Here is a 26614-nt window from a genome sequence, read left to right on the forward strand (position 1 = left end):
GTGCTTCTGCCAGTTCTGGCTCGCTGGCGCCCTCTGGCGTTGAGTTTGAAGATGTGGTTGCACTTGCTGGTGCTGGTTGCTGTTCCAGTTCCGGGCCTGGGACTGGAGATGCTGTGGCTGTTTTAGTGGTAGGCATGGAATCCGGGTCCACTACCTCTGTCTGGGTTTCTGGTAACACAGACGGGGCCTCTGTGGACGGCTCAGGAACAGGAATGGGTCTGGAAGCTTGCCTGGTTTGGCTACGTGTAACCATTCCCACTCTCTTGGCCCGCCTCACCTGGTTGGCCAAGTCTTCCCCCAGTAGCATGGGGATAGGATAATTGTCATAGACTGCAAAAGTCCACATTCCTGACCAGCCTTTGTACTGGACAGGCAGTTGAGCTGTAGGCAAGTCTACAGCTTGTGACATGAAGGGGTAAATTGTAACTTTGGCCTTTGGGTTGATGAATTTGGGGTCAACGAAGGATTGGTGGATAGCTGACACTTGTGCCCCCGTGTCTCTCCACGCAGTAACCTTCTTTCCGCCCACTCTCAAATTTTCCCTTCGCTTCAAGGGTATTTGAGAGGCATCTGGGCCTGGGGATCTTTGGGGTGATGGTGGTGTAATGAATTGCACTCGCATGGTGTTCTTGGGACAGTTGGCCTTGATATGTCCCAGTTCATTACACTTAAAGCATCTTCCATCTGATGGGTCACTGGGCCGAGGTGAGTTACTGGAGACTGGTGAGGTTGAAGAGTAGGGTATCTGTGGCTTTACTTGGGTGGTATGTGGGGTCTTTGGCTGTTCTCGGTTGTAGGGTTTATGGTCTGTGTGCCCCCTGTGGTAATCGTTCCCCTTGACAGTAGCTTTTTTGCTTTCTGCCAGTTCCATCCATTTGGCTCCAATCTCCCCCGCCTCAGCGATAGTTTTGGGATTTCTATCTTGTATGTACCGTGTGATGTCTTCAGGAACACCATCCAAGAACTGCTCCATTTGTATGAGGAGGTTCACTTCTTCCAAGGTTTGAATGTTGTTTCCTGTTAACCAGGCCTCATAGTTTTTTGCAATGTAGTAGGCGTGTTTGGGAAATGACACCTCTGGTTTCCACTTTTGGGTTCTGAAGCGCCGACGGGCATGATCTGGGGTTATCCCCATCCTGTATCTGGCCTTGGTTTGAAAAAGTTTATAGTCATTCATTTGCGGCTTGGGCATTTCAGCTGCCACCTCTGCTAAAGGTCCACTGAGTTGTGGCCTTAATTCCACCATGTACTGGTCTTCGGGGATGCTGTACCCAAGACAGGCTCTTTCAAAATTTTCCAAGAAGGCCTCGGTGTCATCACCTGCCTTGTAGGTGGGAAATTTCCTGTGCTGTGGAGCAATAATTGGCGCCGGGTTGTTAGGGTTGGCTGGCACATGCAGCCCAGCTTTTGCCATCTCCAGTTCATGTTTTCTCTGTTTTTCCTTCTCTTCATTCTCTTTTTGTTGTTTTTCCATTTCTTTTTGTTGTTTTTCCATTTCTTTTTGGTGCTTTTCCATTTCTTTTTGGTGCTTTTCCATTTCTCGGCGGTGGGCCACCTCTTCTTCTTCTAGTTTTCTTTTGTGTGCTGCCTCTTGGGCTGCCTGTTCTCTTTGGAAGGCTGCCAGTTTGATGCTTTCTTCCTTTTCTTTCATCTCCATCTGTCGCCTGTGTTCAGCTTCTTTTAATTGGTCTTCGGCCTCCATTTTTGTCCTGGTTGACATGGTTTCTGTTTTCTTGTGTTGGGGTGCCCTCCGGTGTTTCTCTTTTGAACTGCAGGCTCTGTTGCCTCCTGAAGTCTGCCTAGCAACAGTGCTTTTTTCCCCTTTCTCTCTCTAGCTAATGTTCAATGAAGGGAAACCAGAAAAACCACTTTATTTGCATGCATATAAGTGCTGCTACTTGCCTCCTAATGGGAGGGCTATTGCATGACAAAAGACCCTTAACAGTCTTCTCGCTTAACATGCAAACCACAAACTGCTAGAGAGAGCAGAAAAAAAAAAATTCTCTCTGGTTCCCTTTTAAAACCAAACTGTTTCTCTCTGCTAAAAAGCCCCTAGCAGAGAAAAGAAAAATATAATATTCCTACTGGCTTCTGGATTGTATCTTTCCCACAACGCTGCACACCATATCATAACCTTAGTCCCAGATTTGGACCTTAGCGTCCAAAATATGGGGGTTAGCATGAAAACCTCCAAGCTTAGTTACCAGCTTGGACCTGGTACCTGCTGCCACCACCCAAAAAATTAGAGTGTTTTGGGGCACTCTGGTCCCCCTGAAAAACCTTCCCTGGGGACCCCAAGACCCAAATCCCTTGAGTCTCACAACAAAGGGAAATAATCCTATTTCCCTTCCCCCCTCCAGGTGCTCCTGGAGAGATGCACAGACACAAGCTCTGTGAAACTACACAGAGTGATTCCCCCTCTCCGTTCCCCAGTCCTGGGAACAAAAAGGACTTTCCTATTCACCCAGAGGAAATGCAAAATCAGGCTAGCCAATTCAACACACACAGACCTCCCCTGATTTCTTCCTCCCACCAATTCCCTGGTGAGTACAGACTCAATTTTCCTGAAGTAAAGAAAAACTCCAACAGGTCTTAAAAGAAAGCTTTATATAAAAAGAAAGAAAAAATACAAATGTTCTCTCTGTATTAAGATGATACAACACAGGGTCAATTGCTTAAAAGAATATTGAATAAACAGCCTTATTCAAAAAGAATACAAATCAAAGCACTTCAGCACTTATATTCATGCAAATACCAAAGAAAAGAAACCATATAACTTACTATCTGATCTCTTTGTCCTTACACTTAGAAACAGAAGACTAGAAAATAGAACTACTTTTCCAAAGCTCAGAGACAGCAGGCAGACAGAAAACAAAAGACCTCTTACACAAACTTCCCTCCACCCAAAGTTGAAAAAATCCGGTTTCCTGATTGGTTTTCTGGTCAGGTGTTTCAGGTGAAAGAGACATTAACCCTTAGCTATCTGTTTATGACAGGGAGAAAAGGAGGTAAGCAAGAAAGGGAGTATGTAGGCGAGGTGGCGTGAGGCTGAGGTTAAGAGATCGTGCGGGTAGGAGTTGGAGGGGACTGGAGCAATTAGGTAATACTGTGCTTATGGAGGAGCTTTTCCGGACTCATTGACTTCCATCTAGAAATGAATTGGGATGACACATTCTGCACTAGCTGATGTTTCCATATGGTCCTCAACTGTAGTCCCAAATAGAGTAATCTATCTGGATATGATAAAGGCATGGATAACTTTGGTGAGATCTACAACTGAATGAAAGTTGACGTAATCTGCTGACAGCTAAAAGGTTGTCATCTGCACTCTACGTGCCGAACATGTTATACTCAGTACATGTACTGCAATACATTCCCCAGATCTTTAGCTTTCTGTGACCAGTTACAGCCATCTAGATGTACTAAGTGCTGTTCTGGTATTAAAAGTATAAGGGCCAGACAGGCCTGATATATTGACAGAATCCAAAAATGTGTAATAATTCATAAAGGTTAACTTTCAACTCCTGTCTTAGCATCTCAGTTAGGTACGGTATGATTACAGTGGGTGGGAAAAGGAGGGAAGGATATTTGCAAAAGCATTTGTTTGTTTTTCATTGTAGGTTTGCTTTTGTCAAGAATTTCTGTCCAGTTTTTGGTATGTTTATGGTGAGAAAAAAGGTGCTGGCTTATGTAAGGAAAACTTTATTTTCACTTCATATTAACATTGTTAACTCTTCCTTAAGGCAAAGACAGTTTTCCGCAATGTGTATTGTCTGTCTTTGGTTTATGATCTGCAGTTATTTTCTTCAAAACCAACATTCTAAATGAAGTCTCTTCAAAAACAGAAGCAGAATGGGCATTCTGACATGGAGCTGCAGCTATTAGCATGGCTGCATTCAGAATTCTACATAGTTACACTTCAGTTTAATTTTATGCACTTCCACACTTACTGTAATAGTGACCTTCCCACTTCTACATGGCAGAGGAGGTGAGGAATCTTTGTCATAAGAGGGAAAGGCATGAAAATGGTGCCCTCTTCCAAATGAAGAAAGAATGCCATTTTTGTTTTCTCACTAGCCTGCAAATTAATTCCAGCAGCTGTTAATGCTTAAGGAAGGATGACTGGGGTCATACTTTAGATCTAGGGAAGTCCACTAGACCTAAAATTAGAACCAACAGCTGTGTTTTGGTTTGCATGCGTCTCCAGGTTGCAACATCCCTCTCCTACTCATCTGCTTTCCTTGCACATGCGAATGGCCCAGGGCACTGAAGTTCAGAGGAAGAGGATTTTTGTTAATTTCAGTACTTTGCTCACTCTCGGGAGTGGAGCAGACAGGCTAACAGTGGAGTGTATATAAAGCCAGCACCTTCAATTATTTGGCAGATTGCACAGCGGAGATATTTGGACTTGGATCATTGTTATTTTGGGAGGAGGATAAACTTTTCAGGAGCAGGAGGACAATTATTTTTAATTGTCTCTATGTTTTTAAGATGGGTTACATTTGTGGAACTGTCATGCTTGACAATGACATTTTCAAATAAAGTTTCCCTCCTTTGAGAAATGACTAGTACATCTCATTATCTGGGTCATCTTTTCTTCAGCTCTCCCTCTCCCCCAGCTACTAAACCCATATGACGACATCACTAGACAGTTGAAATTGAGCAAAGATGGATTGCATTATTTCAAGTGCCATTCTCCTGACTTTCTGTGTTCTATTTGAGGAGGAAAAATTCAAGTGAACTGTGCTGTGACAGCAAACCTAAAAGCCTCCAAGACACCAGCATTGAGGAAAGGTCGTGCTCTGGAGAAGTGCAGCAAGCAGTGAGCTAAAGAGGCCAGAAACATACCTTTTTCTTGCTGTAGCCCTTATCTGCAAATGTACATCTCTTGAAACTGATGTGTTTTGTGTCCGTTCCACAGTGTAACAGAGGCACAATAAAGTTCGACAATATGAAATCAAACAGAAACATTAATCGTAGAATGAGATTCTGATTGATGAATTTGACCTCTCTCGCTCCTAAGTCCTGCAGATGAAGGGCCTGGTCCTGAGCAATGCTGAGCACCCGCAACTGTTGTTGAAGTCACAGTGTGGTGTATGCACTCAGCACCTCTCAGGTAGAAGCTTTTTGCCAGGGCTCGGGGAGAACTGGAGCAGAATTAAGTCGTTCTCATCTGTAGGAAACAGGAGGACATGAATTATGTAGGGAAATAAACTAGCAGTTACTTTGTACTTCGCCATTGTAAATGATCAACTTTAAGTGTTCCATATATAAGACCTCCTATATCCATTAGTTTGCATTTGGCCCAAATTAAATCTCAGTGGATGTGAGATGCATCAAGCTTTCATTTCTCTTGACCAGTTTAAGGCAGTAATTCCTTTTCTCCTTAGCAACAAATGTTCTGCCCATGATGTTTTAGATAAAAAAAATAATCTCATTTAGAGTTGTATTTTATTTTTAAAGCAGTGTATAGTCTTTTGCTTTCCAGTGATAACACTAGTGAATCTTATAGTTAACCACCACAACCACTTTCAAAATGTACCCCTTTCTTCTTCTTTTACATTTATTTTTACTAATGGACTTCCTCAGCCCCGAACTGAGGGATTCTGATCATTTAATAACTTATGGTTTGTGGCGCTTTTAAAATAAATAGATATTGCTCAGGCATCTTTCTCTTCTCATCCATTTGGAAACTGAGTATCCTGCATATTTCAGTGCATATTGGTTTCAGTTAATTAGAATTCAGAGCCTAGTTGAAAGTTTCTCCTTACAGGTGCTGGAATACAATTCTGTCTGGATCCTGCAAAGCTAAAGCACAATGCCTTTTTGTTAGTTATTGCTATTCTTTGTGTGTGTCTTTAAAAAATCTACATAGTTTTACTCAACACTCTCTGGCATTTCTGTTTGTCTGTCTGTAATGTGATAACTTTCGAAGACTGCATCTAATCAATTGAAAATTTCAGGCAATGTTCTAGGTATCGATGGGAAGAATTCTGTTGATTTTGATGACAATCAGAAAGTTGGAAAAGCCTGATTTCCACTAAAATCAGGTATTTGGCTGATTTACCTCTTAGCTCACAATCACATTAAGGAGGTGGGGCAAGAGAAGTGGGGATGATCGGCTGATTTTCTTCTGATGTCACAATCCCACTGAGGAGCTGCTGTATGCTGAGGACGGAGCAATGGGAGGCATGTGGAGCCCCTGGAGCGGTGAATGACACACAGTTCGAGGTAGAATGGCTGGAAATTTTCTGATGGAATGTTTTCCATGGGACAGCACTGATTGGTCAGAATCTCAATGTTCCACATGAGCGTGTCAATTTAGACAAAATTTTTGTTGAAAGCCAGGCAGGCTGGCCAGCCGGCTGGCCTGCCTGCCTGATTTCCTGCCAGCCAGCCAACCAGGAGCCCCTGGTGTGCACAATGAGCTCAGCAACAGGAGCAATGGAATTGTGACCCTGTAGTTATTAATAAATACCCATCTGGGTATATTGTTTTGAATTCTTGACGAACTTAGATTACTAATGTTTTTCCCCATGAAAAAGGCTACCTCAAAATGAGGGCCAAATCTAATATCTGGTTTTTGTGCTGAGGAAGTCTTGGGGTGTCCACAGGTGTTAACAAACTTCCATGGTATGGAAAGGGGACACTAGTGTTTACATAGAATATGGCTCTGAGACTTGTCAGATACTAGAAAACCAGAACAAAAATCCATTAATAATGGTAATAAGCCCAGTGAAACAATACTCAAAAAACCAATTTGCTAACAGAGTTCCTTAGGGATCCTGAAAGAGATTGTTCAGTGATTCCATGGTACTTTTAGAGGTAGAGACGTTCTATGCTATACTGCTGCAGAAACAAAGGTTTTTAATATTTGTGTGACTGTCTGTGTTTCATAGATCTCAACCTAGGGGTTGTGAAGAGGTGGCAGGGGATTGCAACTATCCTGTCCTTCCTATACAGCTACATGGGAAGAGTCCTAGATAGGTCCCAGCTACATGGGAGGGGTGAGTCACAGGCTTGTTAAGCACCATTGATGCACCTTGGTTACACAATTTCCTTTCTATGAAATAGTTTATTCAGGTGCTGTGTCTGTAACAGTGACTACCACAGAACGTTGGACAAATCTCATCAGCTCTGTACTTTGTGATGTGTCGGGGGGGGTCTGGTGGGGAGCAGGTTAGAGGGAAGAAATTGCTTTTCAATTTAAAATCATCTAACCGATTCCTTCAAAAAGCATCAAGCTTATTTTATTTATGATGAAATTTTAGGTATGGAGAAATATTCTCGCTTTAGATCGTTTTCATGCAGTTTATGTGCTTTAATGGACTGTTGGTGGAAGCGGTGCCAGTTTTGACAGATTGTTGATTAAGGAATTTGGGGGCCTCTCACACTTTTAATGCAGCCTGGCACAGTCCTTGAAGTCTAAATTTTCACACATGCAGCTCTGGGCAAAAAAAGACAGGCCCAGGGCACATCAAGAATAATGGAGTGTATCAGCCCACAAAGGAGTGTGAGGTAAGAACTTCAATGAGCAGGCCAGCAAAGGGTCAGTGCCTGAAGCAACATGGTGTGTTGACAGGCAGAAAGGAGCAGCCTTGGGAGAGCTATGGCCCAGGGTCTCAATCTGTAAGCACGATATGACCCATCTATCCAAAAGGGTTTATGGCTGCCCTTGTGTTAAAGCAAGATTGAAGGAATGATTGTTGCTTGGCAGCTGCCAAAAAAAAGTGTATAAAAACAAACAAAACTACCTTCTCTTGCTGCAGTGCTTTTTGTGGGAATTAGTGGTCTTTGCCCTCATTTTTAATAGATCTTTAACTCCTTTTCTTCTTTCTCCTCTGTTAATTAGCATCAGGGGTTACCTTTTCTGAGGAAGAGGAAGTATTTGAGCCTCACAGTTGTTAGTGTGGAACACAGCATCACAGAGATGACAACTCACAAGCTTTCCCTCTGTGTATATCTCAATGGGTTTGATAACTTCCCTACTGAGCAATTATTTAAAATAAACTGTTACAACTGCTTAGAAAAATCTTCACCTAACATGAAGATGGAAAAATGCTTTTACAGTCCCAATGCTTCATTAGCTGCTGCTGTAGTTTGAGCTGCCACAGATTTCACGCCCAAGAGAAGATAGTGTAGGTGGCTTTAGGTAAGAGTTAAGCTTTATTTCTGGTTCTGTTCAGGCTCCTAATGCTTTACAAGCATCTTGCACAGCAGCTATGTATAAGGGAAGAGGGGTAAATAGAGTGTTGTACATTTAAGTGGCCAAATGAAGCGCCTCTTCCTGAAAATATATCCAGAAAGCCTATTCATCAAAATAGACTACATGGAACTCTGTGGTGAAGGCAGGGCAATTTTCGAGCATTGGAAAGAGCTGGGAACAAACAAACAATTAGCACTAAAAAAAAAAATCCTATCGTTTCCAAAAGGTTGGCTGTACAAACTAGCCTTGCTTTGAACACAGATAATCAGGCTTCCCCTGACACGTTGTGAAAGTTATACCAGTAATGACACAGATTATATTTTTCTCCCATGTATTGGGTATAAACATGGTTTCTGTCTAATTCTTATTCCTCTATTTTAAATCTAGATAGGAGATTGTTGTGGCAGGTACAAATAGTTTTATTCTGTAACAATCACGGTACTAATTCAGGACCATGTGGAATTTCAATATTTTTCTTAGCCAAGCTTGCTGTTGCCAATGTATCAAATGCACAGCTGCCCAGGAACTCTGGTCATTTTTCAGGTCCACCATCTTCTTAGGGGGAGAAGAGTTGTTCATCCCAGGGTAATTATTCACAGCAATCAAACTACAGGATGTGTGTATTCAACCTTCTGGTAAAATTAACATTCAATAAAGTTCTTTGCTTTGCAGTGATGTCTATTCTCTTCTAATATGTTGCACTCTCCTGTTGCCTAGCATCAGCCTCAGAGGCCTTTAGAAAGGTGTTGGTAATGTTAATGGCTCATATTTGTGAGCAGGAAGTAGGTTTATTTTACTCTTCACACAACAGATTTGTTAGAGTGGTGTGTGAGGAGATGGCAACAGAACTGGAAACTGATCATGGTCTCGATGGAAGTATGTGGTATGGAGTGAACCCAAAAAATACCCCAAAGCCAAACTTCACTTGGGAGCATGGACTTTGTAGCTCATGTCAGAGTACCCTGAAACAGAAGACATGAGTGACTAAGATTTGGCCAGGTTTTCCTAGCAGTCACATACGTGCCTCCCATGAGGAGGATGAGAATGGACTTCATTAGGCATTAGAAGTTATTGCATAGTAAGTGGATATGGTGCCCAGATCAATGTTACACATCCACATTTCAGAAAATTGATGCTAGCTGCATGGAAGAAGGGTCAATGGGGCTGGATTATGCTGGTCCTGATCTCTACAAAAGTCAAAGCATTATCCTCCTTTAAATCTCTCCTTAAAACCCTCCGCGGCCCTGAAGCCTACAAAAAACTTGACAGCAGTTAGACTGTTGGTGTGCTGAGACCAGCACATTATTATGCTGCCTGGTATTGTCTCATTGTACTCCCCCATCAGTCGGTCTGTCTGCCCATCTGTTGTCTCTTCCCTAGAACGTAAGCTCTCTGGTGCAAGGACTGTCTTTTTGTTCTGTGTTTGTACAGCACCTAGCACAATAGGGCCGTAACTAGGGCTCCTAGGCGCTATGATAATACAAATAGTAAATAATAATAGTATAGGAGTGCTGTGGTTCTCGCAACAGCAAATTATAGTTTACTCTTGGACTTAAGAGGCTGATTGGATAGGTGAATACCCCATTTGTTCTACTTAATGCAGTTAATAGGATTTTGTATCTGCTAAACTAGCCCTTTCCTTTCATGTTAATTGACATTGTCTTTTCTCTTCGCTTTGATGAACTGCTGTCTGAAAGGTTGTGCTTTCACTGGTCAGCCAGGAATGTGTATTGACATCAGTAGCTGTTATTGATGCAATAAGGATTCTAGGTCATTGGCAGCACTCTCATGAACAGACGTGATCCGTGGAGTGCCATAAATCCAAGCTGTGTCTGCCATAAAAGATACGGGTTTCCACATCGCTTTAGGAATTGCTATATGTATGTGGCTGGCCTAGTAAAAATTATCTGATGTGGTCAAAGGGGATTCTCCCTGCGTTCCTCATGAAACCTTCCATTAGTGGTTTATAAGATCCAGCTAATCTCAATACTTGGCTGAATGTTTCTAAGTCTTAAAATTGCCCACTACAATATTTGAGTTTTGAATTTCTCAAGTAGTTCTTAACTCTGAAATCTCTAACTATGAATACCTCTTTCTGGCTCTGAAATGCTTGAATTTTACCCCCCCCCCCCAAAAAAAAAAGTATAGTCATAAATATGAGCATAATTTCCTTCAAGATCCACGCTTATGTATACATCCTCCCCCATATACCTCATATATACCCTCATATATACAGTCTTTTAAAAATACACTTCTCATCTGAGTTATGACTTGGATAGGCTGAACTTGTATTTCCATTGCTCAATAGTCTAAAGATTAATTATGCATTTTATCACTTGGTTCTTAGAGCAAAAGAAATGAAACTCCAGACTCAGGGGTGATTTTTTTTTTCCCCCCATGTAGTTGCAGTGTTCCCAGAGCTCTAGTCATTAGCATAAGGAAATCCCTCGTCCTACTGGTCAAACAGTGATCAGAGCTTCTTTCCAGAACTGAAGGCAACACTTTACGTATGTCAAGTTAGGGGTTCTCAGATTCTTTATTAATGTGGACTACATCTTAACAGAAAGATTGCCCTGGGGATCTTTCCTCTCCCATTCATGATCACATGAACTACCCCCTCTTCCTTTGACTGTATTATTTATTATTTGTACTACTGTAGCAGTGACGAGTCCTAGTCATTGACCAAGACCCCTGTTGTGCTAGGTGCTGTGCAGACAGTGAACAAAAGCCACTGCATGGCCTAAAGAGCTTACGTCTCTGGCAAGAACAGCAATTGCTTACATGGAAAAGTAATTTTAGGAAAATTTTAAAATATATTTTTAACTTTTCACTGTGACTTAGCAACTGGAAACGAGGAGGAGGGTTAGTACCATTGGCCAAATCCAAAACTCAGTGAAGTCAGAGGGAATATTTGCTTTTACTTGAGTGGGCTGTTGATTGGGCCTGTTGGAGCAGCTAGCTCTCTGCAGATTACCAGCAAATGCTCCAGGGAGCACTTTCCCTGTTGTCTCTTTTTAAAAGGCAGTCTCAAGCAAATTCTTGTTTTCTGAATGATTTCAGGATCTCAGATAGAGGGCAATACAGGATCTTTCCTTTCCTGCTAGTTTCTTCTGCATCTATTAAAAATCGTGGATTTGTTTGTGTTCTGAAGGCTGAACTTTATTTGTTTTAGCAAAGCTGCCACAGTAAATACAAATTGACAGAAGCTTTTGTTTGGTTCCGGACACCTCAGTTCTTTATTACATGGATGAAAGGCACAGACCTGGTTTTTATCACTCTACTGCTAATTATGTCACCTTATTAATACTTGGCTGTAGTCATCATGCTATCTCCAGGGCAAATCTTAAAACTCTTAGCAGGGGCGTGAGGAAACCAAGTTATGCTTTTAGTAGTTAGCTGATAAAGTGAATGTAGCTTTGTTGCTCTGTGTATATAGACTTTTAAAAGTTGTTTAAATATAACTATTCTGGGAAGCAGATCTTGGCTCAGCTTGAAAGTTAGTAGGAGGTGGATTCTAAAACGTGAAAGGTTAGTACCACTTGCCCTGTATCTATCCTGACACATCAGTCCTAGAACATTTGTCTCTGTGATGGGGGCACGCTTACCCTTAGTGTGCCCCCTTGCATCAGGGCACAGTGTTACCATTGTCCTCTGCTCCGGTGCTTCCTGATGGCCATCTACCTCTTGCTGGCTCTTCTGTGGCTGAGCCCTCTGGCCATGTCACGAAGTCCAAACCCCTTCTGGGGTAATAAAATGTCCAGCTGTAAGTCCAACCAAAAGAACTCCAAATAATAGCTGCTTCTGCCCCTCTTGGGACAAACTAGTCGCTTCTTCTCAAGCAGCATTCTCCACACTGCCTCCCTTCGCCCAGGATGCTAGCAGCTTACCTCTGGGGTCTCCCTACCCTCATTTGCAAGCCTTATCTCAATACCACTTCCCCCTGCTGGAGCCTAACCTGCTCCCTGTGCATTTTCCCCAGTCTGCTGTAAGCTCTAGTTTATAACTCCCCCAGTTATCACTATGCCCTAACTCAGGGCTTCCCCCATGCAGGAGCCTGCACTGCTTTGCATGGATTCCCCCAGCCTGTAGTCCCAGGAGGCCCCCGGTGAGAGAACTCTCCTCCTTCCTCTCATGTGGAATCTCTCCTTCAGTGCTCTTCACCTTCCTGCTCACTTCTCAGGAGCCAGTTTCAAAACTGTAGGACTCTCTGGTCTGAGCTCTCTTTCCTGTGCCTAATCGCAGGAGCTACCCTTCCCCAAGGACCCTGCTAGCTCTCTTTGGGGCTCTTACTGCCAGCTGCAAATATTGGTTCAGGGCTTACCTGCACTGAGGCCTACTGTACGTCTGGTGGGTTCCTCCCAGCCTGCAACAACTGCAGACCTTCTCCAGAGAGCTTTCCCTTGCTCTTTCTTCCAGCTACCCAACTTCCTCCTTTGTACTGTTCTAGCAGCTGCTTTCTAGCTCAGCTGCTCCATTACCGTGAGCAAATGGGTGTTACCTGCAACACCTGATTTCTCCTAGGTGTAGCCCACAGGGTCACCATGGGGCCAATTAGGCCTTGATCCTTCCTGAAAGGTCACTGGCCCCATGATAGCCTCGAATGGAAAACATATTGATCAGATCTGTACCTCTGCCACTGTTTATCATGATGATTGACATGATCGTGACCAAAGCTACTCCGGGGAGAAGAATATACAGAGGAAGGATGGGTGTCTCAAGTGACCAGATGTACTTGCTCTCCTCATGAACTGTGTTTGTTTATTTTTAAATGTAAAGTATAGCTGCTCATAGTCCCTCCTTTTGTAATGAGCAGAACCTTGCAAAGTTTGCAGATAGCTATGAACATACTTCAACCCTTCAGCAAGGAGTAAAGAGATGAAGAGTCAATAAGCATCTGGTGTTTATATTGTCAGATAATTTTTAAATTATTGTACTGCACAAAATAGCAGAGGGGTTTGAAATCTAAAGAACGTTATGTCACAGTAAGAGTTGCTTGCTTGTATTTGCTGAGGATACACAGAAGATCCTTAATGCAGTGGTAGCTTTTGAATGACAGGAGAGAAGAATTCTACTTGTACAGCACCTTTCAGCTGAGGATTTCAAAGCATTTACAAACATGTAAGCCACATGAAACCCCTGTCCAGTAGATGGTGTTATCCAGGCACAGGGAGGTTACCCAATTTGCCCAAACGTAAGAGACAATATCTACAGGAACTCATTGTCCCCTATGACAGTTTTCTATCGCTGTACCATTCACAAGGCTAGCATTCACATCCTTCTGTAAAGCCTGTCTGGTTGCACAGTCTGTCCTTCTCTCTCTGTTGATCTGCAAACCAGGGAGACCCAGGTTCCAGGGTAGGCTGTGGGCTACAGAGGAATGCACAGATCAATTTTAAACACATTTTCTAATCTGTGATTCATAGCCCCCCCAACCGTGATGGTTTGCTTGGAGCTCCCATAATATCACCTGGTGCCCAACAGAGAAAAGCAAGAAAGAGGGGACATGAATTGCACGATTTAAGGATATTAATAAAATAATTTCAACAGTTTAGATTATTTTGTAATATACATATTTGTGCTGTTTCCTCTCTGAGGTCACTTTTAAATGCCCTAATGTTTCTAAGGCGCTTGTATGCTATAACTATAGTAGTAAAGAATGAGACCAGTGACGTGTTGTAGAAGCTATATGTGCACGCCTGGTCTCAGAAAACATCCCGACTGTGCCTTTAAATTATTTATACAATGCCATACGGTAGATGTGCACGGCATTCTACAAATAGATGAAAAGAAAGATCATTGCTTTAAGGAGCTGAATGCATAGTCTTTTGTATTATTTAATGTTTATGGTAACGCCCAGGGGCCGCATTCAGGCTCAAGTATCATTGTTGTATACCATTATAGACATGGCCCCTCCTCGGAGGAATTTATAGTCTAAGAAAGCCCTTAGTAATAAAAAAGGTAATTTCATCATAACGCTATCATGCTGGCAGAATCTGGATGGCAAAGATGAGGTTTTCTCATGAAAAAATGGAATGAACTGAACAAAGCAGACCTCCTTAAACTGCACTGCTCTCACTTTAAAATTGAAACACACAAAGGAGACATCTGTCCTTTAAAATTATTGCAAAGTGGTATTGCATTCAGATCAGCTAATCTCCTGTTAAGTAGCTTTGTTAACCTAGATTAATTCACTTATGTGGCAACTCTGCTTCTAAAACTAAAGCAACATAATCAGAGTTGTGAGCTATATTCTGCCAGATTTAGCATCCACCTACCTCACCTCCTGGAAAAGATTCCGAAAATTGGTAGGAGGCAAACTCACATGGTTCATATAAAATTACTTCATAGTACATCTTGATTAATGTATATTTAGCCTCTGATGTTACCCTGAAGTTTACTGAGAAGGGCTTGGATTAAGCAGAATGCCAGTAGTAAGGCAGGGGTCACAGAACTGGATAAAACCAAAGGGCCAAACTAACATAACAGATTCTGTATTTTCAACAAAATGTTTATTTTTCAGCCTTTAGGGATGGACACGTATCACCATGCTCTAGTCTACTGAGCCTGACACATAGGTCAACCTGGATATAGAATTAGGCTGATGTGGCGGTTTCAATCAAACAAGGGAACTGCTTCATTAATCAGGTCGACATCTGTGGTGCCGTGCCTCTTTCCAACCCGGCTGGGAGAAGGAAACATGAAGAGGAAGACGTAGGACAAAACACATCTGCCTGGCTAAGTGCAGTGTGTAAACAGAATGAAGATTGGGAGTCCAGACACCCGGCATGCACAATTACAATCAATAGCAAGGTCCATCAGCATTGTTGCATTTCAAGCCAGAAGCTCAGCAATGTCCTGATCCTCCTGCATCCCCCTTCTCCCCCCCCACCCCAAAAAAACAACAAAAGACATTTGGACCTAATTACAGGATGGAATGTTACATGCTAGAATAGAGGGCTAGAAATAAGACTAAATCTTGAGATTGCTTGTGGGTAGAATTAGGAGTCGGTCATACTTTCACTCATGTTCAATTGAATATTGATCATTGAAGTATCTGCAGAGAAAGTTTCCTTCTTTTGCCCTTACTAGTTTATAATTTGCTCCTAGAGATGAAACTCCTGGTATACCATGGGCAGGGCACATTGGTGCGGAACGTCCTTCACTCTTTCCCTCTCTGTGTGAAAATGATAACGGTGGTTTATAGAGATTCTATGTCTCTCTTCCTGTTCTGGGATGTGTTTTTGAAACCCATGTCAAGTAATGTTCTACTAATAAGTAATAAGCAGAACAGACAGGTCGCAGGTTTCCATGAATTTTTGGTTATTGCCCATGACCCGTCCATGACATTTACTAAAAATAACCGTGATAAAATCTTAACCTTATTTATGATACTTGCCTGTGTGTATTTTTGGCAGGATTGGGGACATACAGGTCCCTTTGTGGCAGAGGTCGGTCGGTCGGTCTGTCTCTCTCTTTCTGTCTCTTGTTTATGGATTGAATACAGTTGAAATGCAGTCTTTTCCCTAGTCTCCAAAAACCAGTAATAGGAACAGGCTTCAAAAAAAATAAAGTAAAATAAGGTACTAACAGTTCACAAAGAGTACTAATGAATTACCAATGGAGGCTTATTCTAGTGGTCTGATCACATGACTGGAAATCAGAAACTCCTGAACTGTGTTTCCCAACTCTGCTACTGATTAGCTAAGTGACTAAGTGGAAATGATCAACTTTAAGTGTTCCACTAAGCCTAATGTAGCACACCTCCCTAAGGTATAGACAGACTAAGGTCTATAAACGAGCACTACTAGAGGGCTGATAATTGTCTTCAAATAGCTAAATTGTTAAAACTTCTGTGTATTGTCTCGTGGTCTCTCTCAAACAGGATGCATCCTTGGCACGGAGGCCCAATCCTGCTCCTTTTAAGGACAATGGCAACACTACCATTGACTTCAGTGGGAGCAAGGACAATCCCATTGCCTAGCTGGATGGTGGAGACCATTCTTTCAGTTTCCATGCTCCCCAACCCTACTCTAGCATTTAACTTCTTTATCTGAGCCGATTGGAAAAAACCTGTGCCGGGGAGGACAAAAGTGTGTGGGGGAGAGATTTCTCCTTCCGTAGAAATGGGTGGAAAAATAGGTGAGGGAGGGGGAGAAACTTTAAATTGATGTTAGTCATCTGCAGTAATTTACACTGCCAGATGGTAACTGTTTGGTGTTAAATTGTCGATTGATCTGGTACAAGATTATATAATCAATACTTTTTTAAAGAGCCATGTGAAAGATGAACAGAAGTGTGCTTTTCTCTTCAGAGTGGGCAGGAGAGGGTACATCTCTGCTGAAATCTGTCTTTGAAAGGGATAAGAGATATTTCAAAAACCCTGGTGCAGCTCAGAAGAGCGATGCGGGCAGGGGTGCGGTCAAGAAAACCAGAGGAGATTGATGTGTCTCCTTGACACTGATGAGCTCCACTGCAGAAGAAGATTGGAGGAGTTTCTATGAAGCAAATTTTGTAACCTCAGCTAGCTAATAATGGCAACGACCCATGTGTCCAAGGCAACCAGGGGTCATTATAGGCAAAAGACAGCTACAGAGATACTTCTGAATGACTAATGCCTGTGAAATTTTTTGCAGCAGAAGTTTGAAAGTCGTATAATTATTTCATATTATTATGAACTAGAGGCCCCAGTCAGGAGCCGGGGTGCATTTGTGCTAGATGCTGTTCCAACACATACAAAGACAGGCTTTCCCCTCACAGTTTACAATCTTCCAGATGTTACATGCTTGTGATTTAGCCAGTACCTGTTGTCCCTGTACTCTGTGTACTTGCAGCAGTTGATTCTGCCAGGCCCAGCTTCCATCGAATGATTGAGTCAGGTTGGTGGCATGTAAAGGAGAGGGTTGGGTTATTTGGTGAGGTAGATTGAGGAGGAGCAAGGGCGGCTATAACAAAAGGTATCCTTATGCATAAAGGTGCGCGGAGCATGCTTAAATACCTAGTGGGAACCAGCAGCAGAGCCCAGATACAAGCACGAGCACATGGAATCACTCTGGATAGGCAGACAGTGTTTCCAAACGTGTGAGGCATGGGCAGCGGGTGAAGCTTCCCTTGATGGAAACTAACTCCCTGTCCTGCCTCTTCTGCCTCTGGCCCTACCCACGCTCCACCCACACACTCCCCCGCTCAACCCACTTGCCCCTGCCCCCTCACCTCCCTGAGGGAAGAGGATATGTAGAATTAACCAGGTGGGCATAGACAAGCCCCTCTTGTTCTTCAGAGTTTCAGCTTTCATTGGAAAAGGAAAAAAGGAGGTCCCTCGCTGTTGTGCTCAGAAAGCAAACCCTCAAACCGCGAAGAACATGCAACAGATGCAAAGGCATCTGCCTGAGATGGCAGACAGCCCTGAAACAAAAGCTGTGAGGTGTGAACTGCCCTGGTAATTTCAGTAGGTGCTGAGTTGGATGTCCATGAGGATACTTTCACTGTCAACATTGCTAACAATTGCCTTTCTCAAAATGTGTCAGACAGGAGAGGAGATGTTTGTTTCCCAAAGTGTGCGGGGTGCAAAGGCATAGCTGCTGGAGAGAGGAAGGGGCATAGGAGATGTTTACATTAAGATGGGTAGGTTTTTAATAATATATGGCAAAGTGGAGGGTGGGGAAGCACCATTGTTGTCATTTTCCTAAAAGGGCTTGGTTGTCAAATGTTTGCGGAACACTGGGTAACGGGAAGGGAGTGGAAGGAGAGATGCTAAGAGGAGGGGGATTTGAATAGGATTGCTCTGTCACATACCAGAGGTGCCCAGGGTGCTTTGTGTGTGTGTGTGTTTGTTTGTTTATCTCTGCCGCCGCCTTTCCTCCCTCTTATTTTTGTTTCAGTTTTATTTTTGTTGTCTCCTGTTTCTCCTGTGGTCTTTCCTCCTCACCCTTTATTGTCTCTTCCCCACCTTCTATTCTTTTCCTTTCCATTTTCCCTCCATCCAGTTTGTACAGTCCTTCCCACTGATGTTCCCCAGATGCGCTCCTATTACTGAACAGCTTCACCCAGCATAGCTCCACCTCCAGGACAGGAAGTGCTGTCTCTGGATTGCGCACATCTTTGCTTCCTCAGCTGCAGGTAGAACCAAAGAACCCTTCTTTGTCCTGCTGCTACACTGTGGTAGGACTAGCAAAATGCCTGGAACACGAAATGAAAATAATGTGCCCTAGGTGGTCTGTTTTGAATCAGCCTAAGTGACAGTCAAGAAGCTACCTCCCTTTCCCTTTCAATATTGCCCCTGTCACGTGGTAGTGGGGAGGGATCTCTCTCAAAATGGTTGACATGGTTTTTGGTGCAGCAAAAAAATGAATGGAGGTTTCTTTGGGGAAAAACTGCATGACTGTGCTGGCCTAAAAACTTGTAAGCAAATGCCAGAGAAACCGAACAAATCTTCTGAGAGAGAGAACGCTGAAGGGGAAGGGGGAGAACCTAATTCCAGAACCTTCTTAATATCTGCCCCAGACTCTCTGCTAACTTTTCCAGTCCCTATAGATGACCTCTAGAGTGGCGATAGCTGAAAGGGTTGGATCCTCACAGAGTGGGTTAGGGAATGCTAGGGTAACTCTGGTAGATCTAGAGAAAGGGTTTGCAGAGCTAAAGCCCACATGGCAGGTCCTCACAGTCTGCCTTTGGGCCACACAGTTAAGCTGATGACAGGCATGCAGACTTCAAAAGCATTGTGGTGTCAGTTCTGATTTACATTGTATGTTCGCGTTAAGCTTAATATGTGAGTGATTCGTGTAAAGTGCAGATAATAGATGTGTCTAGTTTAATGCCTTTTTTCCTGGTGTTCTGAAAAAGTGCTGTTTGCCTTATTTATAAAACAAACTCATTGCCTTACAGGTTTGAGATGCGGTTTAGTCCACTGAGAAAGAAAAACTGTGTGTTGATGTTGAGGGGGAAGGGTGTGGAAAGCCATTAATTTTCCTCACTGTCCACTAGATGTCAGCAGAGGACATGCAATATCTGCCACTTGCTTCTAGCATCCATTTCAGTATTAGAAAAATTATATAATGTTGTGATTCTGAAACTATATCAAGATCATGATGGGTGGGGGGTTTCCAGATGCAGGTGGGGGATGAAGAGTTGGGTGTCCGATTGCTGTCAAACTGTTTACTTCATCCAACATAGAGCACAGTGGCAAAGCTTCTTGAATAGGCGAGATTACCTGATTTTCTTCTCCGTAACCCCTCAACACTTCCTCTAAAGTGACATCATGTCTCTGAGGCTGGGAAACTAATATCAAAAGGTGTATATCCGCATAGTTAGGCGAAAAATAGCAGATTTCAGTTGTTCAAGGAACTTTGTACACAAAGCATGTAGTACGTTCGTTAGAAATGGTTTTTGTTGATTTCTGGTGGCAATAGTGTTTCATCTTCTCCTTCAGGCATGTTTTGGAATACATTGTAAATTTCAAATGACCGAGTTTTCGACCTAAGATCTTGTAGACGTGATGTATTCTTTGCTTATGACAATGGTCAGCGTGATAGTTCTTAGTCCTTTGACGTGCAATGGTGTCTTAATGGAACGTGTCCAGATACTAAAAAATAATTGTCAGCATCAGTCCCTGTGGAACCAGTAGAAGTCGTTTGACTTCCCCAGCCATTCTGATCTGACAACAAGGAAAGTCAGCGAGTTCAAAATTGCCATGCACTGATTCTGGGTGTCTTTTCCGATAGGCTCTGACTATATTTCTCCTCTTGTTTTCCAGATCACAGGCGTTATTCTTCTTGCTGTTGGAGTCTGGGGGAAGCTCACTTTAGGCACATATATCTCTCTCATCGCCGAAAACTCTACCAATGCCCCCTATGTGCTTATTGGGACTGGTACCACAATTATTGTCTTTGGCCTGTTTGGCTGTTTTGCCACTTGTCGTGGCAGCCCATGGATGCTCAAACTGGTAAGTAAATCAAAAGAACTGTTATGTGGCATATGTGAAAATTGATTAAGCAATGTACTTTTATTAAGCTTAAACAGATGTTAACTGTAACAGAAGCGAACAGAAAGGTTGTAATGACCTTAATGTTCACTAAGTGTCTCTCGTGCTTAAAAAATTCCCTTCACTGAAACCAGTCAATGAATCACACTGACTTCTCTGGAGTATACAGGACTCTGTGATGGCAATAGTGCTACCAGTGAACCAGATGTATCATTACAAACTTAATAACATCAAAAATGGCACAGCTCTGTAGCTAATTTGAAACAGATTTTTCCCGGGGTGCCTTTTAATAATACAACATGGAATGTAGGGAGTACCTTGATGATAGCGTTTAGTCTAATGCACACTAACTTTTCATTTCTGTCATCCTGTATTCACCTCTATAAAAATAGGTAGACACCAGAAAACTCCCAGCAATATGTCTGTCCACATTTCAAAAGCAGCACAGGGATTTCCTCACTCTGATAAGCTTTCCAATGCATCTCAAAATGTAAGGAAACTGTAGGTGGAGGGAAAAAATGCACAGGGGAGTTAGGGACAAATTATAATATGTGATAATTTGAGGGAAGGGGGAATAGTAATGGTCACGCTAATATGTGGTGAAAGTGAATTGGGGAAGGGGGAATAACAGGACTGTGTCTTCTACTACAGTATTTTTCCCTAAAGGTACGTCCTCTGACTGTCAGAGCTAACTGTGGCATTCGCTGTTCTGAACATGAAGCTTTATTTTGAACACCTGTATAAAAGTTTTTAAACGATCTTTCTCCCCTCAAAAGAAAACAGGCAAATATTTGAGTTCTGCATTATTTGTAGGACCTGGCAAAATCCCAGCTGCTTTGCCCTCCATTACAAATAGTTCTCCCTTCTTCCTCCTCCCACCCCAAGCATTGAACAACTTTTCAAACTTTTCTACATGACAGTTGGGATGAGATTTTCGGAAGATTAAAATGCAATTTCCTGTTAGAACAGGCAGTTTAGCATTGTTTGTCTTCTCAGTTATTTATTCATGTGTAGAAAAAAATCAGACCTAAACTGAAAACTCTCTTCTGCTCCCTCACTTCGGTAAACTTTGGTTCTAAATCCAGACTTCAGCCCTGATTCACTTTGTTCATACGATTATTGCCAATGAAGTCAATGGGACTACTCATGCACTTATGTACCTTACTGAATCAGGCCATAGGCCCCAATCCTGCAGTGAAATGTTTGCAAGTGAACCCTGGTGCCTTTGCAGAGTCCTGTTGACTTCACTGGAGTTCCACACAAATACGAAGAGTCTGCCTGCATTCATCTCATTGCAAGATCGGGGCCTTAATAACATGGGAACCACCTCACTGCAGTGTGAGTGTACATTTCAATAAATATATGCGACTGTCAAGAAATGTCATTTTATGCACATCAAACAACCTAATAATGGGGAGAGTGTCCTGCAGTTATTAGTAGTTACACCATATGCAAGGTGTCCTGTATTTCGCCCTCTGAATACATTCTTTTTTTCCTGTCTTTAGAGGAAATCTGGAGGCAGAAGCTTAAACCCGGAATTGTTTGCATAAAGATCTAAAAGGTTCAGACATAATTCTGCCCCACACTCTGACTTGCATTTTGTCTTGTTTCTTTGCTTTCAGTATGCCATGTTCTTGTCCCTGGTGTTTCTGGCGGAGCTAGTGGCTGGCATTTCAGGATTTGTATTTCGCCATGAGGTGAGTGGAAATGAATTTAGGTTATAAATGGCAGTGTCTCCCTAAGCAGGATTTGCTGAAACCTCTCAGAACATGTACAATATATTGGTTGTTGACTTCACCGATTCCATATGCATCATGAGTGATGTAGCTATTTTTCGGCAGTAATGCGTACAGCCCTCTAAAAACTGATATGATTCCAAATGAAGGGATTTAGCCAAAGCTTTGAGTCTTAGCTGTCTGATATTTACTCTGGAGCTATCTTTCTTTATATGTCCATCAAGTAAGATCTTCTTTACCCTGTTGCATGTGCTGAGGACTGCAAAATAGGTTAAATACTTCGCTTAGACACAGCTACTTCAGTCAGGGAGGCATTTGGTTGTGTAATACAGAGAAGATTTCTGAGACTGCAAAGCCAAACCAAACTAGTTTCCTTGATGTTGTGTAAATCGTTTTTTGTTTTTTTTTCTAGTGTGCCACTCACTGTCCTGAGAATAGAGTGAGGTTAGAAATGGCTAGAGATAGGAAACTGGTTAGAAAGATGCCTTGTGAGAACAGTACAGTCTGAATTTGTAGTAGCATTGTTACTTTGTCCATTTTACCTGGAATCCTTTGGTTTGAGCCCAGGATTTTATGCATCTTTTAAACTGAACCAGGACAGTAACTTTGTAGTATCTTTTCCTCACCTCTTACTCCAAAGGGAATTCTGAGCCAAAAAAACTAAAAATTCTTCGCCAAAAAAAAATAATATTCTGTGCACAATATTTTAAAATTCTGCAAAATTCTACATATTTTATTGTCAAAATAATACACTATAATCACACTGGTTTCATTAATTTGGTCATTTATTTCAAAATACCTGTCAGCAAGTATGTCCGTAACAAGGCAGACAACAAAAAAGATCCAGGAAATTTTGTTTGACAAGTAGATTCCTTACTAAGCATATTAATACAGAACTCTGAGTAATAGTTAATTTAAACTACAGTACACAAACATATTTCCCGCATCCCTCAGAAGCAGTGCAAAGGCTTGGGGGGAGTCAGAGATAATGGTGGAGCTGAGGGAGAGGGAAATAATTGCTGGGAAGGAGCCTGGGAGTGAACCTGGAGGGTTATTGGGTCTGGCACCACCCTCTCCATCCCCCCGCACACCTGGGATCCTGGCTGCCAGCCCCACGCCCTCAGCTCTGCATGGGGTGGCAGCAGAACCCCAGGCATTGAACTGGCAGCAAGTGGAGTCCCGGGTGCGGGGCCAGCAGCCAGGATCCCAGGCGCACAGGGCAGCAGCTGAGCCTAATGTTTAAATGTTTAATTGGTACAATTTTAATGGTTTAAACATTTACTTTTTTCAAACATTATTTGAATCCCTAGACTCAATGTTATCACGCCACTAGCTCCTGTGCCCTGGCACCAGCCAGTCCCCGCCCACTAGCCCTTCTGAATCCCAATATGTGTGACCCCCCCCCATATCCCGTGCCTCCTCACCTGATCCTGTGGGCAGATGCTGTGAGGAAAGCACCATCTGTTCTCTTTCTGCTCCAGCTCATGAGCCAGCCCCCCTCTCTTCTGGTGCCACATCAGCACCTGGTGGGTGAAAGGTATAAATTCCCTTTGACACTCTGTCAGAATCAATTATTCTGTGTGAGGGGAAAATCTGTGGGGGACATAAATTCTGCACTTGCGCAGTGGTGCAGAATTCCCCCAGGAGTAACTTCTGTCCCTCTGTCTCTTTTCCTTTTGCCATATGTAGTCCTCTAGTACCCTGTTCTGCTGAGAGAGTGTTCTTTTTGTCTGTGATATTTCCCTCTATATGTTTCTTGTCTACCTTCACCAGTTGTAGATGGTTCCCGATTTGATTTTGAAATACCTGTTCTTTTTTTGCTGGGAATTACCATTCTACCTGTGGATGGCCAATCTTTTGTCAAGATCACAATAATGCAACCTCCTGAATCTGCCACCAGGCTCTGCTTGCCTCCCAGTTCATGTGTCCTCTGTGACATTCCTGAGCTTCTTTAGCCTGGGGAGCAGTAGTTCTTTATCCAGAGGGCTCCAGTGCCACAAAGAATCAGTGCTGCTGCCAAGCAATGGGATTGGCATGGCCTTTTAATGCCCCTACTTCTGCACAAAGCTCACCTCCCTCATGTTGCGAGCGGCACACAAAAGGCAAATTGAAGGGGGAATTCCTCTTCTCTGTAGCTATTTTTGTCTAATAGAGAACTGGCAGGTTGTACTCAGCGGTGAAAGTAACTTACAGGATTTACCGGTAGTGCCGGAGTCTGGAGGGGGTGGGGGTGGTCTCATTCGGAAACGGCGTGGCCTCAACTGGAAGAGGCGTGGCCTCTCAAGATTTAAAGGCCTTGGGGCACTGGCTGTGGCTGGGAGCCCGAGAGCCTTTAAATCAAGCCAGGGTTCCCAGCTGCTGAGGTGGCTGGGAGCCCCCAGGGCTCATGGGCAAATTAAAGGGCCTGGGGCTCCAGTTGCCACAGAGCTCCAGGCCCTTTAAATCCCCACTGCAGCTCCAGTTAAGATTTAAAGGGCTTGGGGCTCCTGCGGCTGCGGGGAGCCCCCAGCCTTGTCGGGCTAGGGCCGAGATTTAAAGGCTCTGGAGCTCCCGCAGCAACGGGGAGCTCTGAGCCCTTTAAATCCCGGGCCCAGCCTGTCCACCAAAGCTGCAAGCAGGATTTAAAGGGCTCTGGGCTCCCCACAGTGGCAGGGAGCTCCGAGCCCTTTAAATCCCAGCCCCAGCCCGGCCGCCAGAGCTGCGGGTGGGATTTAAAGGGCTCGGAGCTCCCCGCCGTGGAAGCCAGTGCGGTCCGGCATGGTGTACTGGCTCTTGCTGGTACGCCGTAAAGGACTGTACCGGCTTACTTTCACCTCTGGTTATACTTCACCTTCCCTCCTGTACATTGGCACAGATCGCTCCTTTAGGCTTTCATACCATGGGCCCTTACTCCTCAGGGTATCCCCTTGCAAATCTAAACATGTAATGAATTTGGGGAAATAAACTAGAAAATTGAAAGCTAGTTACTAATCTGTATTCCCCCTATTTCCACTTCCATTTTTGCTTTTGCTTTTCACATCTCACCTCCAGCTGTTTGACACGTTCCTCTGTTTAGCAGATGAACTCATTTTCACAGTGTGATCTTGTCATGGCTGCATCGCTGGCTGCATCTCTGTCCTCTCTCTGGTTCTATGAATGCATGCCTGCAGGTGTCAGGCCCCGTGCCTTTACCTATCCCAGATGGAATTCTGCAATTCTCCCTCTCTTCGACCTCTCCCTGGGCTACAGTACTTCTGTATCAACCATTACTAAGCAGATCCGACTATGTTCAACACCTACAGATCTTCCCTCTAGGAAGTCGGTGACCAGTGGTGTACAGTGATCAGATAGTCTTCTTAAAGCAAAGTATTGCTTATTTTGGCAGCAGGAACAAGGCTTTTGGAGGGAAAGGGTTTTAAAATAACAAGGAGTACACACATATACATCTTACCTATAGTCTCCCCATCTTCTGATGGTAACCTAAGTAAGCCTAGCTTCTCCCAGCAGCTCCCTGCATTTTCCTCTTCTTCCCTTTGAACAATTCTCCCCACGCCCCCTCCCACACTGCTTAAAAGAGAATGTCCTTTTAAAATCTGCTATAGTTCTCTTGTTCTTCTGTGTTCCAAGCTTTGATCCTTCCTGGTCCAACCGGGTTTTGCGGGCAGGGGCGTCATTTCAGATTGGGATGGGGGGCATTTTAACCATGATTCTAGAGGCTACTTAGGCACCTGAAAACTCTAGGGTTTTTTGCAGACAGTAACTTAGAAATTAGCTGACAGGAGCACTAATTTCTATATAAAAAAGAAAATTAAATAAATATTAGACCCAATTAGCACTAATACGAACATGTTCTGACATCTTGTGTCAATTCACTTAAGGGACACTAGTTAGGTTTAAAATTTTAAAGTATATTCTTACTCTTGACTACAACAGTGGAAACAATTGTAGAAAAATCTAGATTACTCTGTACCATTTAGGCTACTTACTTTTTGCTATTCACTGATCTTGGAATTAGATCATTTAACTTTTGGAAACATTCTATCAGGGCAAGTCCCATGAGTTTATACAGCACCTACCTGGGGCTCTTGGGGTGTTACCATACTGCAAATAATAGACTAGAAACTGACTTTAAACAGGAATGAAACTGACACTTTTAAGTCACTTTCACATTATTGCTAACCCCATATGTTTAAATAGCATGAGTCAGGCTCACCAAATATGAGATTGGCAAAAATCATGATAATCGCGAGATTATGTAAAAATAATAGATTTGGTGTTTGTTTGTTTTTTAAATTTGCCTTCTACTTTTTGAGCCTTTGGGGTGCACTGGGGTCACATTTTGAAGTTTTCTGCACAGCCACGAGGGCTAGAAATGTACTCTTTCTTTAAGAATAAAGGCTGAAATCATCAGATCTCCACTTGGCTCAACGAGCTGGGGCTTTAAGGAAAACAATAATTATCATGAGACTTATGACAAAGTCATGAGTCGGCAACACTGCTCTCACTGCTCCTAAGAACAACACTACAGTGATTTGAGTTGCAGTTCTCACAGGAGAATGTTTAAAACCAAACACCAAGAAAATTTCACATTTTAAAGCTGAGAAAAAAATGGAGTCTTCTGAGTATATCAGGACACTGCAAGCAGGAAAGGAAAGGAAACAGGCGCAGAGCTCTGTGCAGCTCTTTCTCTTGACAAAAAGTTGGAGGGTCGAATCT

The 26614-nt window shown here is 43.1% G+C and overlaps 1 protein-coding gene across 1 annotated transcript in view; it reads left to right on the top strand.

Moving 5' to 3' along the window:
* The window catches only part of TSPAN7 (tetraspanin 7), a 186620-nt gene that overhangs the window by 127345 nt on the left and 32661 nt on the right, over positions 1 to 26614 (top strand). The window contains exons 2-3 of the mRNA XM_030575948.1: positions 19956 to 20144; positions 21806 to 21880. Of these exons, the coding sequence (XP_030431808.1) occupies positions 19956 to 20144; positions 21806 to 21880 (264 nt within the window). The remainder of the gene's footprint in view (positions 1 to 19955; positions 20145 to 21805; positions 21881 to 26614) is intronic.

This window comes from Gopherus evgoodei, chromosome 1 (genome assembly GCF_007399415.2).
Source record: "Gopherus evgoodei ecotype Sinaloan lineage chromosome 1, rGopEvg1_v1.p, whole genome shotgun sequence".
Taxonomy (NCBI): domain Eukaryota; kingdom Metazoa; phylum Chordata; order Testudines; family Testudinidae; genus Gopherus; species Gopherus evgoodei.